The following is a 17,221-nucleotide window of genomic DNA, read 5'->3' on the forward strand; positions in this document are numbered from 1 at the left end:
CATTTTATACAATGTACATAAATGCTGAAAATTTAGTGAAATTACGTAGGCGCTTTGTTATGAAAATAAAAATAATAATTACTTAATTTGAAATTTCTGAAGTTGGAGTTGTATTTGGCCAACGTTTTACAAAGAATATTTAGAATTTGAATATATTTTGTCCAAATATGATTTAAACCCTCAATTTCTAAAATTAGAAAAATCACCCAACTTGACTAGCTTTACCATGTGTACATATATTCATTCGACTTGGCACATTTTTTTTGTTGGTGACATGAGTTTCTTAAAAAAAAAAATAGACATAAGGATGAATCTTGCAACTTTTTGGCTAGTGCAAGGATGTCTTTTGTTCACTTATATAACACAATGATGTACTTTAAGTTTAAGTCATACTTTAGGGATGATTTTTGCCAAAAACTCTACTGAGTATCTTTAAAACTAGTAACACTCAACCTATAACAAACTAAAAAGAACAAGAGTTAGGTGATACAACTCATTATCCATATGTAATTGGGAAAATGCATAAGTACCCCCCCAGCCTATGCCCAAAATCCCTGAGACACACCTAACCTTTACTAAGGTCCTATTACCCCCTCGAACTTATTTTTTAGTTAATTGTTTACCACTTTTCGGCCTACGTGGCTGAGTCCGTGATTTCACCTATGTTAGGCGCGTGGGTGCAGCTTTTAGACAGCACTGACCAATAAAAATTGGTCATGTGTTAAAATAAACTTGGAAAAAATAAATATTAACTCAATTGTCTTCTTCTTTATTATTGTTCTTCATGTTTGGAAAAAAAACCTCCATTATCATAACTTAAATTGCTCCTTTCTTCGAAAAGCTAACAAAATAAAATCAAGAAAAAACTAACCTTTGAACTCAATCACGATTCTTGATGACTTAGAAGTAGGGGTGTACATAGGTCGGTTTGGTTTGGTTTTTCATTAAAAAAAACCTAAACCAATTATGTCGGTTTATTAAATCTAAATATCAAATCAAACCACGCAAAGTCAATTTTTTCGGTTTCGGTTTTAGTCGGTTCTTTCGGTTTTTTTTCGATTTTTTACAACTTAACGGTGTTTGAAAAAGAGATCAAATATATTTTCACCTACCTGTGTGATAAGCTAAACTTAAGAAACGTTAAATGAATAGAAATTTTTGTAAAGACGGTAAAATTCACATGAGTACAAAATATATTTTTTTGAAATAAAATATATAAACATTGAAAACTATAAACTAACTAAAAATATATTAACAAAGTTATAATATTTTTTAATCTATAAATAAAATAAGATTATATTGAATGAATGGGAAAGACGTGGGTCTAGCCAGACCCCTGACATCGGGTGACAAACCTTGATGATGGCAATTTCAAAAAAAAATAATAAAAATATATATATAATATTTACAAAATTTTACAAACCCAAATTTGAAATAAAATATATAAACTAACTAAAAATATATTAACAAAGTTATAATATTTTTTATCTATAAATAAAATAAAATTATATATATAATATTTACAAAATTTTACAAGCCCAAATTTGAAATAAAATATATAAACATTGAAAGCTATAAACTAACTAAAAATATATTCACAAAGTAGATTATAAGTAATATTTTTTTATCTATAAATAAAATAAAATTATATATATAATATTTACAAAATTTTACAAGCCCAAATTTAAAATAAAATATATAAACATTGAAAACTATAAACTAACTAAAAATATATTAACAAAGTAGATTATAAATAATTTTTTTATCTATAAATAAAATAAAATTATATATATAATATTTACAAAATTTTACATGCCCAAATTTGAAATAAAATATATAAACATTGAAATCTATAAACTAACTAAAAATATATTAACAAAGTACATTATAAATAATAGGATAACTTTTAGAAATTTTGGGAAATGTAAAAGCTACTTTTTAGAAAGTTGAAAAAGTGGGGTCTGGCGCGTGTTGAACAAAACTTTCAACCTATTTGGTTTATATTGCCACGTAAGCCGAAAAATGGTAAACAATTAACTAAAAAATAAGTTCGGGGGGGGGTAATAGGACCTTAGTAAAGATTAGGTGTGTCTCAGGAATTTTGGGCATAGGTTGGGGGGTACTTATGCATTTTCCCTATGTAATTTATTGCAAATATAGCAGAACAATATGCATATTGGATGCCTTATGATGTTAACTTGGATACTATTATTCATTCCTACAAATGGTGGAACATGGTGAAATCATCCATAGGTCATAATATTATCCCCAAGTTTGCAGTGTTATCAGGTAGCACTCGTCATAGATTCAATCCATATTTCAGGTTTCTACCCCATATCAAGAAAAAAAAGGCAGATATGTATCTAATACATAACTTTTGCATTTTTCGAATATAATGAATTTGGTGGTATCAGTAATCAATCTAAAAGTACAACCAAATTTAAGGAGTGACTCTAAAAGTTTCAAAATATAGTTAATACTTGAATAGGAATTCTTGAAAATAAGTAAACTGGTTTGATTCAAATTTCCCCGATTTCATCGAGAGGAGGAAAGAGCAAACCTAAATTAAACAACAAAGGCCCCCAAGTTGACTCAATACAGAGTTGGTGTTACCCAAGTTGGAGGACAAAAACGACTGAGGGAAACACCGTTGTAATGCGGCTGGATGCTGCCATCTGCTAATTTGAACACCCCCATGTCCAACCCTCCTCCTTCTTCATAGGCTAGGTACGTTACAAAATAATCGTCTGTGAAATAAATATGATTGGGCTTGATTCCTGGAAATTGAGAAGCTTGGACTGAGAGAGAAGTATTAGCACCTAGAAAAAAAGCCGTGTCCCCTAATTCCCTGGTTTCTGCCATTTTGCCAACAGCTAAATCGACTTGGAAAACTCGAAAATTTCTTGTCCCATATGTGTGCTCAACATCTTGTACTCCTCTCTCATCTGCTATTGGGATGAGCGTTAATGGTATCCTGTCACAATCATCTTTGGGTAACCTTAACTGAACACCGTATCGCAAAATTACAAATAATGATCCTAGTGATTCTACAATGTATAACTGTTCTCGACGATCTTGAGGTTGAAGTGGTATCTGCGCTACGATATGATATTTAGTGGGTTGAGGGCCAACAACATCAGCAACATCACAAACTAGGAGATCACCCGAATAATCCACGGCATAAATTTGGCCATTAAAATATATCAAATCAAAAAAAGCAGTACGCATGCGATTGGTTGCTTGCAATGTAACTCTAGTCCATCTAATATCTCCAGGTCTCCAGAAACTTAGGAACCTCATGTTTCCTTCAATGACCATGAGAAGGTAGTCGAATGTATGAGAAGGATTAGCGGACAAAACTGCCTTGAAAATAAAGCCCATCTTCCAGCCAGTCCGATGATTGTGGTAATCTACGGTGGTATTTTGATGGGGCAATTCAATTTGAACACCAGAGAAGGGATGTAGCATACTAATTTCACCCTCGTCTTCTCCTACCATGATAAGCCAACCCATAGACTCCATACATCGTTTTCTGCTGGCTTTGGGAATCCTCTTGTTCAAAATCATGCCATTATAGAGGCTGAAGAATTTCCGAATGGAATTTCCGTCTTCCTCCGCTAGCATCAACCAAGGAGCTCTAGAGAGGTAATTGTTAAAATTGTTCTTGGTGGGCACAGAGTGCCAGGATTTGTAGACAGTGCCAAAATTTAGGTAGTCTTCAATCAGATTCAAATGCCTAGCAATTAGAACAAGCAGATCATATTGAAGTTCTGACCAATCAGCCAACTCTTGCGCCATCGGGAAATCGGATGCAGCACTTCCGATCCCAGCCGCCGTATATAAATAAGCTAACAAGAAACCCCAAAGATTCAGTGGACAGAGTTCTAATTCAATTCAAAGTAAAATTGGATTCTTATGTGCAGACGTTTTTTTCTTTCTAAACTACCCAAATAAACGTACATTTGTACAGGTGGTAACACTTGTGAGTCTGCAGGTTGCCAGCGCCTTATAAGGCACAAGGAAGCCTGCGCATTTCTCTTACCATAAAAATAAAATAAAAAAGTTTAGTTAGTAATTTTGGCTGCTTTTTCTCTTTTGTTTAGTAACTTGTATGGTTTTTACCTACTTCATTAATATAATAATATTAACTAATTATTATATCAATTTTATTACATGTATGTCAATTGAACAAATTATATAAAAATATTATGCTTCTTTTAGTATACTTCTATTTTTGGTATGATTTATCACCATTCAAGATTAATTTACTTTTATTATCCTTAAAATGACACCTTATTATTTTGATTCCAACAATATTAATTTTTTATCTAATACTATTGTGTTGTCAAATATGATGAGGGATGGATTTGCATTCATTTGAGGCTCTTTTCTTGTGATTTTGTGGCACTCAAGTAGATAAAGAGGCTAATTATCCTTTGAATTGTGTTGTTTCAGGTGTCCTGATGTTGGGAAAGAAAACGATGAGCAAAAGTGGAGTACAAGCTAAAAAAGAGCAAAAAAACAAGTCCCAGGTCTTGCATTTGCGGAAGACTGTTCGCTTAAGTGATGACGCGGGGTTCGCTTCTCTGAACTGGCCCAAAAAGGTGGAGATCGTTTAAGCGAACTTCTGTTCGCTTTTGCGAACCTCCTACCGCTTTTGCAAGCCTACCTTTTCTGATAGGGGCAGAATGAAAAATTCTCAAGAATTGGGCCCAAATTCAGAAAATAGGGTTAGAGTGGAGCGTTGTTAAAGAATCCAAAAATTGTTAGAGAGAGAAGATTGTAGAGAGATAAATACATCTAAAAAGTAGATTTCTTAGCGTTCTTGATCTAGGGGTTGAGACATTGAAGGCAAGTTGCCTCACATTTCATTTGTGAATTTGGAGATTGTGTTCTGTATTAGTAAATTTCTTTTTACCCTTCTTCAATTCCTTGTTCTTAATTGCTAAAAATGTGGGTGTAATTACTTGTATGAAATTGAGCCTTTTTTGTGCTAGAAATAGACAAAGTTATTTGGATATTTGATTTATTGCTTTATTGCTTTTGTGATTCCTTGTTTCCCTGCCTGATTTCATGAAATAGGTTCAATCTAGTTTTCATGTTTGAATTTATGGGTTTGGAGTGCACGGTCAACCTTAGTTTCCAATCTTCGTGGATTGCTTGAAAATAGAGCTCGTGAAGTGGAGAATTAGATTGATAATTGCATTTTGACTTTGAATCCGAAAGGAGAAAGTTTAGGGTTTCATTGTTGAGTGTAAGGCTTCCTCGAAAGGGAGGTCTAAGTTAAGGTAGTGGGTTGTTTTGTATTGATGTGATTGAGACCGAAAGGAGATATCACAATATAATCCTTTGAGACCGAAAGGAGATTAGGGTTGAATTAAGATGACCTAGCATATCTATTAGTGATTGATCTTGGATTGAATTGCAATGGATCGTTCAGTGTTAACTGAATCTCAAGTTTTCCTAATTCTCATACATCCCTTGCTTGATATCATCTTTGCCCCCGTTAGAAGTGTAGTTATAAAAATTGTCTTCTATTTAATAATCTTGTACCATGTATATTTAGATTCAAACTAGTATCTAGTTGCCTTTATCTTTTCAATTGCCATTACATTATTCCTTATGGAATTCAACCCCGACTCTTAGTTGGATATTTTTATTGACGACGACCGCTCACTCTTTTAATTGGTTTTGAGGAGTGATTTGAGTGTTATCACAATACAGTGTTGTTGGTCAATTTTGTAGCTCTCCCCTTGATAAAATCACTTTAGTTTTAAAGATTATAGGAAGGAGCCACATCTGCGATCTTTCATCAAAGGAGCATGCGTTCTAATAGTTTTAGGTAGCATATCACTAAGCCTTGTATTAGGATTTTCGCTACAATTTTACTGGAAAAGTTGCGAAGAGTTATCGGTCTAATATGAGAGGAAGTTTGTGGAAATCCACCTTAGTTAACATGACAAGACTGGTATGTGAGAAAAACTTAATGATTTTCTTGTATTATATTTAATTGAAAAATTACAACTAGTTGATTAGGTAGATATTGAAAAATTCAAATTCACTTGTCATCCAAGATACTGAACACCGAATGAGAAAAATACACGCTTTTGATATTAATTTCTTTTATTTATATATAAGGGTAACAGAGTCGGATTTTTTAGGAGAGTTTGAACCCAAATTATGATACCATTAAGGGCATGAGATCCTCCAAGTATATTTGACGAGATGACCCAAAAGTATTGGACGGTAATTTTCTCTATTTTTAAAATCATATGTTCAAAAGGTATTTCTTTCTTTGTTGGATACCCTGACTCTATTTGGTGAGAGGCAAACATCAACCGTAACTCCAGACAACATAAAAAATAGGAGAAGGAGAAATAAGAATAGAATTACAAGGTAGTAATTCAAATCCTCACAAACAAGATAAAAGTTTAGATAGTTAACTAACTGAACTACTAAGATTCCTCGTAACTTCAATCAACTCATGCCATAAATTACACATATCGGCAGTGGGCAGAAATTTGAACTAGTTTGGAATTGCAAACACCCCCTTAAGTAGTCTATTTTGTTTAGACTGCTGTTAATAATGAGAGCCTCACACACATACACGTCAATTTTTTTTAAAAATGAGAAATTTTGACCTGTACTGCAGATGTTTTAAGTGGCGTCAATGATGCAGAAGAAACAGATCATATTTTGCCTCCACTGGAGCAGGCTTAGAACTTTGTTATCTCTTTCATTTATGTGTACAGACTCTTATATGCTACACATACGAATGTATCTATCTCCATTAACATGCTTGCCTGATCACGATTTTCGCATATCTGTATTGAACTTTAATTTCTTTTAATAATATTGAAATATTTCAAATTGTCTCCATTCTAGTTCACAATGTGAATACTGAATGGGAGACTTTTAGCAGAGGGTGTCTTGCTTCTAATTATTCCCTACAAATTCTAGAGAGTAACTTATTGTGACGGAGAAGTACATAAAGAGGATCTTTCAAAACTTTGAGTTTATAGAAGAGCAGAGATGAGAAAACAAAGCCAACACACAAGGTCGAAGCTGTTGAAACATATATAGCATAACAAACAGAATAAAATAAAGGATGAGTATGTATGACTCAAATTCAATACAGAGTTGGTGTTACCCAAGTTGGAGGACAAAAACGACTGAGGGAAACACCGTTGTAATGCGGCTGAATGCTGCCATTTGCTAAGTTGAACACCCCCATGTCCAACCCTCCTCCTTCTTCATAAGATAGGTATGATTCAAAAAAATCGTCTGTGAAATAAATATGATTGGGCTTGATTCCTGGAAATTGAGAAGCCTGTACTGAAATTGAAGCATTAGCACCTAGAAAAAAAGCCGCGTCCCCTAATTCCCTGGTTTCCGTCATTTTACCAGCAGCTAAATCGACCTGGAAAACATGAAAAATTGTTGTCCCATATGTTAACTCCTCCTCAATCCCATCATCTTCTACTTCTTCTGGGAGGAGCGTTAATGGAATCCTGTCAGAATCATCTCTGAGTGACCTAAATAAAACACCATTTCGTACAATTACAAATAATGATCCTAGTGATTCTACAATGTATGACTCGTCTAGACCATTTTCAGGATCAAGTGGTACCTGCGCTACAATATGACCTTTAGTGGGTTTAGAGCCAACAACATCAGCAACATCACAAACTAGGAGATTGCCCGAATAATCAACGGCATAAATTTGGCCATTAAAATATATCAAATCAGTAAAACACCTGCGATTTATTCCTTCCCAGGTAACTCTAGTCCATCTGACATCTCCAGGTCTCCAGAAACTTAGGAACCTCATACCTCCCTCAATGACCATGAGAAGGTAGTCAGATGTATGAGAAGGACTAGCCGACAAAACTGCCTTGCGAATAAAGCTCATCAGCCAGCCAGTCTGATGACTCTCGTAATCTACTGTGGTATTTTGATGGGGCAATTCAATTTGAACACCAGAGAAGGGATGTAGCATACTAATTTCACCCTCGTCTTCTCCTACCATGATAAGCCAACCCATAGACTCCATACATCGTTTTCTGCCGGCTTTGGGAATCCTCTTGTTCAAAATCATGCCATTATAGAGGCTGAAGAATTTCCGAGTGGAATTTCCGTCTTCCTCCGCTAGCATCAGCCAAGGAGCTCTAGACAGGTCATTGTTAAAATTGTTCTTGGTAGGCACAGAGTGCCAGGATTTGCAGACAGTGCTAAAATTTAGGTAGTCTTCAATCAGATTCAAACGCCTAGCAATTAGGACAAGCAGATCATATAGAAGTCCCGACCAATCAGCCATCTCTTGGGCCATCGGGAAATTGGATGCAACAGTTCCAATCCCTGCCGCTTTTTGTATTATATTTATATTTTATATTTTATAAATAAGGTAGGAAAGAATCCCAATATAGAGTTCCAAATTCAATTCAAAGTACAATTAGAATCTTATTTGCCAAAATTAGTCTTAATTATTACTATATTTGGTCGTGAATGGTTGAGTTTGACACATCATTATTAACTTTTTATTATTGTCAAACTATTCTACTAGAAAATATAAAGTAATTAAAAATAAGAGATTATAAATATTTAAATTTTCAATAGTATCATAAGTTTAAGATTCTCACTATTCAATTTTGACAAACTCAAAGATTTTTTTCAAAAGATTGTTACAAAATGAAATTCAAATTCCAACTATTATATTCAAATATTGTTTCCTTACAAAGAGATTGAAGGAAATTAGTTGTTAGAAACAAACTACCATACTAGAATTAGAATAACTCAACCACAAAACTATAGATCCCAATCAAACTAGAATATATAAATTTTCACATTAAACAATATTGAAATTGTAAAAATAAAGGAGTACAAAGTTTAGCTTTAAAAAAAAAAGAAAAACTATCAGCATTTTATCATTGATATATGAAATATATTACAATGATATAACATCACAATATACAATATATATCACTATGACCGTGATATGTTGTACTTTATTTTGTGGTGTTATATCATTTTGATATATTTCAGTAATTGGAGGTCAATGTCCGACCATTGCAGTAACAAACAAATCCGGTAGGAATTGGCAGAGCAATCCGTGAGGTATTGTAGTAATAGAGAGGTCAATGTCTGACCATTGCAGAGAACAAACAAATCCAGTAGTAATTGGCGGAGCAATTGGAGTAGGAGTGGATGCAAAGTCCTTGTTGTGAGTGTGTATAGGCTTAAATCTCACTCAAACTAGAGATTCTATCTATCTATATAACGTATACATATTTTGTAGACTAGATGACCTTGGATGGTAATTTTCTCTATTTTAAAACCATAAATTCAAAAGGTATTTCTTTCTTTTAAAAGCTGGAAGTAGCAGAACCTTTGTTGGGTACCTGATTTGGTGAGAGGCAAACATCAATCTAAAGAATTACAAGGCACTTCTCATAACTTGACTCAACTAATGCCATAAATTACTTTTATCGGCAGAAATTTGAACTAGTTTGGAAGAGCAAACACTCTTTAAGTAATATTTTGTTTCTATTAATAAGAGCCTCACAGACAAGTCAATCTCCAAAAAAGAGAAATCTTGACCTGTTCTGCAGATGTTTTAAGTGCTTCAATGATGCAAAAGACACAGTTCATATTTTGCGTCCACTGGGTATAGCAAGCATCTCAGTTATGGGGTTGGCGTCTACTACTCTCCATCACTAGCTCAATTCAATAGTAAAAAGTCACTAGGATTAAGGGTTGGATAAGAAGAAGAAAGATGAAGTTCCAGTAGCATTCCACCTAATACAACATACTTAAGAAACACCGTTGTAATGCGGCCGGATGCTGCCATCTGCTAAGTTGAACACCCCATGTCCAACCCTCCTCCTTCTTCATAAGATAGGTATGATTCAAAAAAATCGTCTGTGAAATAAATATGATTGGGCTTGATTCCTGGAAATTGAGAAATTTGGACTGATAGAGAAGCATTAACACCTAGAAAAAAGGCTGCGTCCCCTAATTCCTTGGTTTCCACCATTTAGCCAGCAGCTAAATCGACCTGGAAAATTTGAAAATTTCTTGTCCCATATGTTAACTCCCCCTCAACCTCATCATCTTCTTCTGGAGCAGCGTTAATGGGATCCTTTCAGAATCATCTTTGAGTGGCCTAAATTGAACACCATTTCGCAAAATTACAAATAATGATCCTAGTGATTCTAGGATGTCTAAGTGATCTCGACAATGTTGAGGTTCAAGTGGTATCTGCGCTACAATATGACCTTTAGTGGGTTCAGAGCCAACAACATCACAAACTAGGAGATCACCCGAATACTCCACGGCATAAATTTGGCCATTAAAATATATTAAATCAGAAAAAAGATTGTAATTGATTCCTTCCCAGGTAACTCTAGTCCATCTAACATCTCCAGGTCTCCAGAAACTTAGGAACCTTATACCTCCCTCAATGACCATGAGAAGGTAATCAGATGTATGAGAATGATTAGCTGACAAAACTGCCTTGCGAATAAAGCTCATCAGCCAGCCAGTCTGATGACTGTCGTAATCTACTGTGGTATTTTGATGGGGCAATTCAATTTGAACACCAGAGAAGGGATGTAGCATACTAATTTCACCTTCATCTTCTCCTACCATGATAAGTCAACCCATAGACTCCATACATCGTTTTCTGCTGACTTTGGGAATCCTCTTGTTCAAAATCATGCCATTATAGAGGCTGAAGAATTTCCGTCTTCCTCCGCTAGCATCAGCCAAGGAGCTCTAGACAGGTAATTGTTAAAATTGTTCTTGGTGGGCACTGAGTGCCACGATTTGCAGACAATGCCAAAATTTAGGTAGTCTTTAATCAGATTCAAACGCCTAGCAATTAGGGCAAGCAAATCATACTGAAGTTCCGACCAATCAACCAACTCTTGCGCCATCGGAAGATGTAAGTTTAGGGATGAGACCATTCTGATACCAGCCGCCTTTTATAGATACTCCCTCTATCCCAAGAAGTTATACCTTTTCAAAATTAATTAATCCACAGTATAATAGGTAGAAAAGTTTATCCTTTCTCAATTTATCAAAATGTATAAATATAAAGGAATAATTAAAAAAAAATGGAATAATAATTAGTAATAACCTTTAAAGAAAACCCTAGATTCGGTGGACAGATCTAGTCCCAAAAATCTATTTGTTACTTCGAAGTTGTTGTAATAGACTTGTATAAATTTTCTCCAAATTTGTAATCTAGGCTAATATATGAGTTCTCTTTTTCTCTTAGATCCCAATAATATTTGTTAGTAACTTATCAAAGGGATTAAAAAATTTGTCAAAAATTTTAAAAGGACGCATTAAAAAAAAAATTAAACCAAAAGGACAAAATCGCTCTTGACGAAGTGATTTCCCTGTGACACAATATTGACACTGTTATTCCGTTAAAAATAAAAATCGCTGCCCTAGGAGTGATTTTGTCCAAAACTATTTTTTCATTAAAATTGATGTAAGTCCAATTTTTTTTTCAACTAAAATCGTTGTTATGGCAGCGTTATAATTTTTAAAAAGAATTTTCTTGAATTTTATAAAAAAAAATCACTGCCTTGGTAGCTTTTCTATTAAAAAAATATTATTATTTTTTGAAAATCGCTGCCTTGACAGTGTTTTTATTTTTAAAAAAATTGAAAATAAAAATGCTGCCAAGGCAGCGATTTTCAATAAAAAATAATATTTTTTTTAATAACTAAGATTTTCAAAAGAAAAAATTGGCAGCGATTTTCAAGAGAATTTTTTTTAAAAAAAATTGACTTAAAATCGCTGCAGTGGCAGCAATTTTAATTTTAATGGAGAAAAAGAAAAAGAAGTTTTGGAATAGAAGCGATTTTTATTTTTAACGGTGTAACGACATCAATATTGTGTCAGAGTAATTCGCTTCGTTAGGACTGATTTTGCCCTTTTGGTTTTAAAAAAATTGAAGTGCCCTTTTAAAATTTTAGACAAATTTTTATTTTACCCTTTTGACTCTGGACCTTAGTATATACACCAGCCATAAAAATGTAAACAATTGTTCTTAAACACCACAAATGACCCCAAATTGCTCGACCAAGCCTCAATGCTTGAAGCACTCCATTGCATCTTGACCACACTTATTACTATGGTTGAGAGAAAAAGAGCCACGAAAGATGTCGTCATCAAGCTAATGAACGATTGATTCCAACATAAACCGGTCTGGAATGTCATTCAGGTCTTCATGTTAATATGTCATTACGAAGAAAACAACAGTTCAGCTCATAAAAGCATCTTGAAAATAAGCAAATAACCAACCGCTGCCTAACAGAGGCGTATCCAGGAGGGGGTCACCGGGTTCACGTGAACCCATGCTCCCCTCCTGAATTCATATATAGTAGTGTTATATTTTTAAAAATATATGTAAACATAGATGTGTGAACCCACACTTGAAGTATCGTATAATGTTGTGCGATGATAATTGAGTGTACCTCTGAGGCTAGAAATTTGAATCTTTCATTTATCTTGTTTTATTTTCTTTCTAAAATTGGGTAACACCTCTCTAAGTGGTTTGGATAGATAAAAAATAATTTTTGACCTATAATTTTAAAATTTGAATGATTTTCAGTGATAAGAACCTAAATGTTAAACTGATCAAATTTATTTCTTAGTCCATCTTTTCGTAATAGTGCACCCATCATCTCAAAATTCTGGATACGCCTCTAGCTGCCCAAGACCTACTTTACTCGATATTTGCAAGTCTTGTGTACATCAAAGAAGACAACACGAGACGTCTTGCAAGACCCTCATAATAACACAAGTTTCGTAGGAGGATCCACTCAATGAGAATCATAACTCTGTGGACGCAAGTTCATGCTCGATAAATAAATAAATGATAAAATTAGTACATGTCGTACAATATTAAATATATATACTTAGAACGCAAGTTCATGCTCGGAAAATAAATAAATGATAAAATTAGTACATGTCGTACAATATTAAATATATATACTTAGAACCAATGATGCAGGATATATAACGGGGAGGCAATTACACTAATATTACCCTGCATATTAAGAAGTAATGATCACTTTTATGGTATTAGCATTTAAAGTCACCGTACTGTCACGGACTTAGACTTTTACTAATGCTTCGTGAAACTTGAATATCAAAGTGGCGGGTCATAACATTACGCTCACTCTAAAGTACTGAGGAAAGAGCAAACCTAAATTAAACAACAAAGATCCAAAAGTTAAACGATCCAACAACTTCTTTTATGCAACAACTCAATTACCAATACCTTGAGCAATTTGCATGTAATGATAAAGTCGTGCCAAGACAAGTCAATGATTTTCTTGCACGCCAACTGATTTTGATAGAACATATTTCAGCAAAAAGCATGTGTTTGTTGTAATGTGGTATTTTGACGGTGCAATTCAATCTGAACACCAGAAAAGGGATGTAGCAGACTAATTGAGTAAATATCTCAAAACGTCACTCAATTTTGAAAAATTATGTTGTTCAGTTATTCAATTTTGTTTTGTATCAATAAAATCACTCAACTTTGAGTATTTCTTTTTATAAAATCAATTAATCAAATTTGACATAAAAAGCAATTTAAGTACATTTTACTAGAATATTTTTAGAATTTTGAATCAAACAATTTAATCTTTATATTAATAAAAAAAGTTTTTACAATAGACATCAAGATAATATATTACAAACACATGGCTAACATCTTATTAACTGAAATTAATCCTTAATTGTATAAATAACAATATCATTATGTGAAATTAATAAATATAAACGTAAAAAATAATAATCCAAATTTAAATTTAAAAACAAGATTAAAGAACATGAAGGGGGGACGAAGACGACAAAGATAATAGTTTTTTTTAAAACAAAAATAAAACTAAAAATTCCAACACGCTTGCTGATTTTGATACTCTAAATAGAACGATTAACAAATGTTCAAACAGTGTTACAATAATATATTCTCTCTAAACATAGAGTGTTCATGTGTTTTCCCGAAGATAGTGTGACATATGCCACATTCGTAATCACTCTATTGTTATTATGTTGAAGTCTATTCAGATAATCAAACGTATTACCATTATGTTGCTAGATTTTATTTAGATATTCGAAAAATGCATGTTACAACGGTATACAAATCTAGTAGGGGTGAAATGACTAATGAAACAATCGAAGTATTAGGCGTAGCCTCAAGTGCAGGAGGAGTAGCCGTCATATGTACTCTTTTAATTAGTCATTTTATCATGTTATCGCGGGAGTATATAATACATTTTATAGTTTTTGTTGATTATAATTTTTTAAAAATGTCTAATGTGAATAATTTTTAAATATTAAAAGTGTTCCATAGATATAAGATTGAACTAAGATGTCTAAGTGAAGTATGCAGACAATTTATTTACAATTTAGAAAATAAATCGATAAATAAGAAATTTTATCATATTGTTACTTGAAAATGTTTTTGTGTTTAGATTATGTTACCCTCCTACTTTTGACTGAGTTATACTCCCTCCGTCCCATTTTTATGTGAGGTAGTTTGACTCGGCACAGAGTTTAAGAAAGAAAGGAAGACTTTTAAAACGTGTGGTCCAAAATGAATGATAGAAATTTGTGTGGCTGTAAATCATTTCATTAAGGTTAAAATAGACATTTTATAGCTAAATTGTTACTTATTATAGAAATGTATCATTCTTTTTTAGACTGACTAAAAAGGAAAGTAAGTCACATAAATTGAGAGAGAGAGTATTAGTCTTGTCAGGTAATGGTGTGAACAAGGCTAGACCGCGAATCAATCTGGCCCATTGAAGTGTGGCCCTACTAGGTTGCGGTCGAGTTAGTACTTTAATGAGTAGGGCCATAGTTTAGTAGATTGGATTGAGGGGCGGGTTGGGTGGGAGGAATGGGTGTTCGGCCCAACCCTCAACCCATTAAGAAAAGGCAAAATTATTTGTGTGAGTATTTTTTAGTAAATAATTATTGATTGTAATGATATTTTTTATTTATTATATTTTATAGCAATATAATGATAAATCTGCACTATGTATCAAAAGTAAATTATGTTTATTTGGTAAGAAATTGACACAATATGTTATAAGTGTATCAAAGTGTGTGATAAATGTATTATCCATTAATAAAAATTGTATTATAGTGTAATGTGTATTATAAATTATTCTCTGTAATATATATTAAAATTGTATTATAAGGATCTGTTTGGCGACAAATATATTTGGGAAAACTTGGAAAAAATTGGGAACTAGTGTTGACCATATAATTTGTTATTACTTGGCAAATATATTTGACAAATATCCCAAATTCTAAAAAAACTAAAATTTCGGACAAATTCTAGTATTTGAAATTTTTTTAAAATTACTCCAAACTTTTATATTTTATAAAAAATCCTCAATATCATTTATAGTTTGGACTGGATTTCAGTCCTAGTTTTTTATACAAAATTTATACCATTATATACATATTTAATACACTTTTTATCCAAGTTTGCTCTTTAAAGTCGTTTCTAATTCCATGTAGTAATATAGTTTTTTTGTATACAAATCACTGATATTTTCCTTTTATTTTCTTCCTTTTTAAAAAAAAAAAAATTCATATTAATTATGCTTGTTGTCATGGTTTTCACGTAATGTTTTCATTATAAAATGATAATACGAACTTGTGGGTATTTTAAATCATTTTTAGAACTTATGAGCATACATCATATTTTTTTTAAAATCAAATATTTCTCCTAAAATCTTTGGTCAAACATATGGTTAAACTTCAGCAAAAATGACTTGCCAAAAATATTTAGAAATATGTGGTCAAATGCTAGCTAAATGTATTATAAGTGTAAGGGGAAAAGAAAATATCATTGCTATAAATGGTAGATATTTTGTCTTAACATAACATATATATATAGGGGGTGTAAAAAATGAACCCAAACATAGGTAACCCGTCCAGAATTTTAAGGGTTGGGCTCAAGATAATTTGAATTGGGTTCAAACTCAACTCATTCAAGCCTAACTCATTTTAAGAGAATCCCCAATTGAGCTTAATTCAATCTCTAATTTCAATCTGTTTTAAAACTATTTATTAAGATATGTTCCTATATTGAAGGTATGAATTATTATCTATTTAATATATTTTAGGATTTATCTATCCATTTGTTACTTTTTATATAAAAAAATCTTGAGTTGAAATTCAAATTATGATTATAAAAGTGAAATATCACTATGTTAGAATTATTGAGATTAAACGGGTCAAATTGGACGGGTCAAGACCCAACTTGTTTTTTTAGCCCATTTGAGCTCAAGGTAAACTTGGGCGGATCAAGACTCAACCTGATTTCTATTTTAACCCATTTTTAATAGCTCCAATTTCAACTCAATCCGCCCATTTGACATCCCTATATATATATATATATATATATATATATATATATATATATAAATTTTCCTCAAGAACTAGGTTAGCCGGCCTCCTTCTTCTTTTTTTGTGGTGGGGTGTGTGTGTAGGGGGGGGGGGATTACTAAAGTTGACATAACTTGCGAAAAAGCATTTCAATATTGAAGTTTATCATTTCACATTAAAATATATATTCAATTTTCATACGAATTTGGGGAAGGAATAAAGATAGGAGTAGTATTTTTTGTGTGAAAATTGTTGTCCTAACAATACATTCTCTCTAGGAACAAATCCATCCTTGAGAATATGGCCATGGCATCCCACTCCGTCACAAATTCCCTACCCCTGTTAACGCCGGAGCCACCGGATGAAAGGACAAGAATGGAAGAAGATGCACCCATCAGTGATCAGACAGTCTTTTAGTGAAATCCTAATGGATAAACAAGCGAGAAATAACAGAGCTGAAGAAGAAGTATAGTTATTGTCAAATTGATGGAAAATAAATGACTCTATGGAAACATTTTGTTATCATCAAATTGATAGGATAAAAAATAATAATACATCAATACCTCAAAAACAAACTAATAGAACAATGGAAGCGGGACTTACCCTAATTAATTGAATAGGATTGGGGCTTTTATATAGCAAAATTCATGCAACAGAAAATTATGCAAAGAAAAATTATTCATTTTGTTTATAATTCTCCACCGGCCAAACAAAAAAAGTGTCTTGAACAAATTTTACTTGTTGATTAAAGCTTATTTTGATTGAGCCCAATAACATAAAATTCTAAATATGC

The 17,221-nt window shown here is 32.8% G+C and overlaps 3 protein-coding genes and 1 pseudogene across 3 annotated transcripts in view; 1 reads left to right on the forward strand and 3 right to left on the reverse strand.

Annotated features, from left to right (window-relative positions):
* The window catches only part of LOC125830903 (ABC transporter A family member 2), a 151,322-nt gene that overhangs the window by 83,237 nt on the left and 50,864 nt on the right, over window positions 1-17,221 (forward strand). The gene's annotated exons all lie outside the window — the stretch shown is intronic.
* LOC125830929 (probable F-box protein At1g65740) lies at window positions 2,552-3,825 on the reverse strand. The gene has a single exon (XM_049510119.1). It carries the CDS (start codon window positions 3,796-3,798, stop codon window positions 2,593-2,595), a length of 1,206 nt encoding a protein of 401 aa, XP_049366076.1. The 5' UTR covers window positions 3,799-3,825; the 3' UTR covers window positions 2,552-2,592.
* Window positions 7,090-8,329, reverse strand: LOC125830914 (putative F-box protein At1g65770). Its single transcript, XM_049510103.1, has one exon. It carries the CDS (start codon window positions 8,327-8,329, stop codon window positions 7,130-7,132), a length of 1,200 nt encoding a protein of 399 aa, XP_049366060.1. The 3' UTR covers window positions 7,090-7,129.
* On the reverse strand, window positions 9,810-10,934 carry LOC125831089 (putative F-box protein At1g65770; annotated as a pseudogene).

Source organism: Solanum verrucosum, unplaced genomic scaffold, assembly GCF_900185275.1.
Source record: "Solanum verrucosum unplaced genomic scaffold, falcon-dt-bn FXZP01000049.1, whole genome shotgun sequence".
Lineage (NCBI taxonomy): Eukaryota > Viridiplantae > Streptophyta > Magnoliopsida > Solanales > Solanaceae > Solanum > Solanum verrucosum.

Coding starts and splice junctions, on each gene's coding strand:
- LOC125830929 (XM_049510119.1), bottom strand. CDS start 3,798: ATGGCGCAAGAGTTGGCTGATTGGTCAGAACTTCAATATGATCTGCTT.
- LOC125830914 (XM_049510103.1), bottom strand. CDS start 8,329: ATGGCCCAAGAGATGGCTGATTGGTCGGGACTTCTATATGATCTGCTT.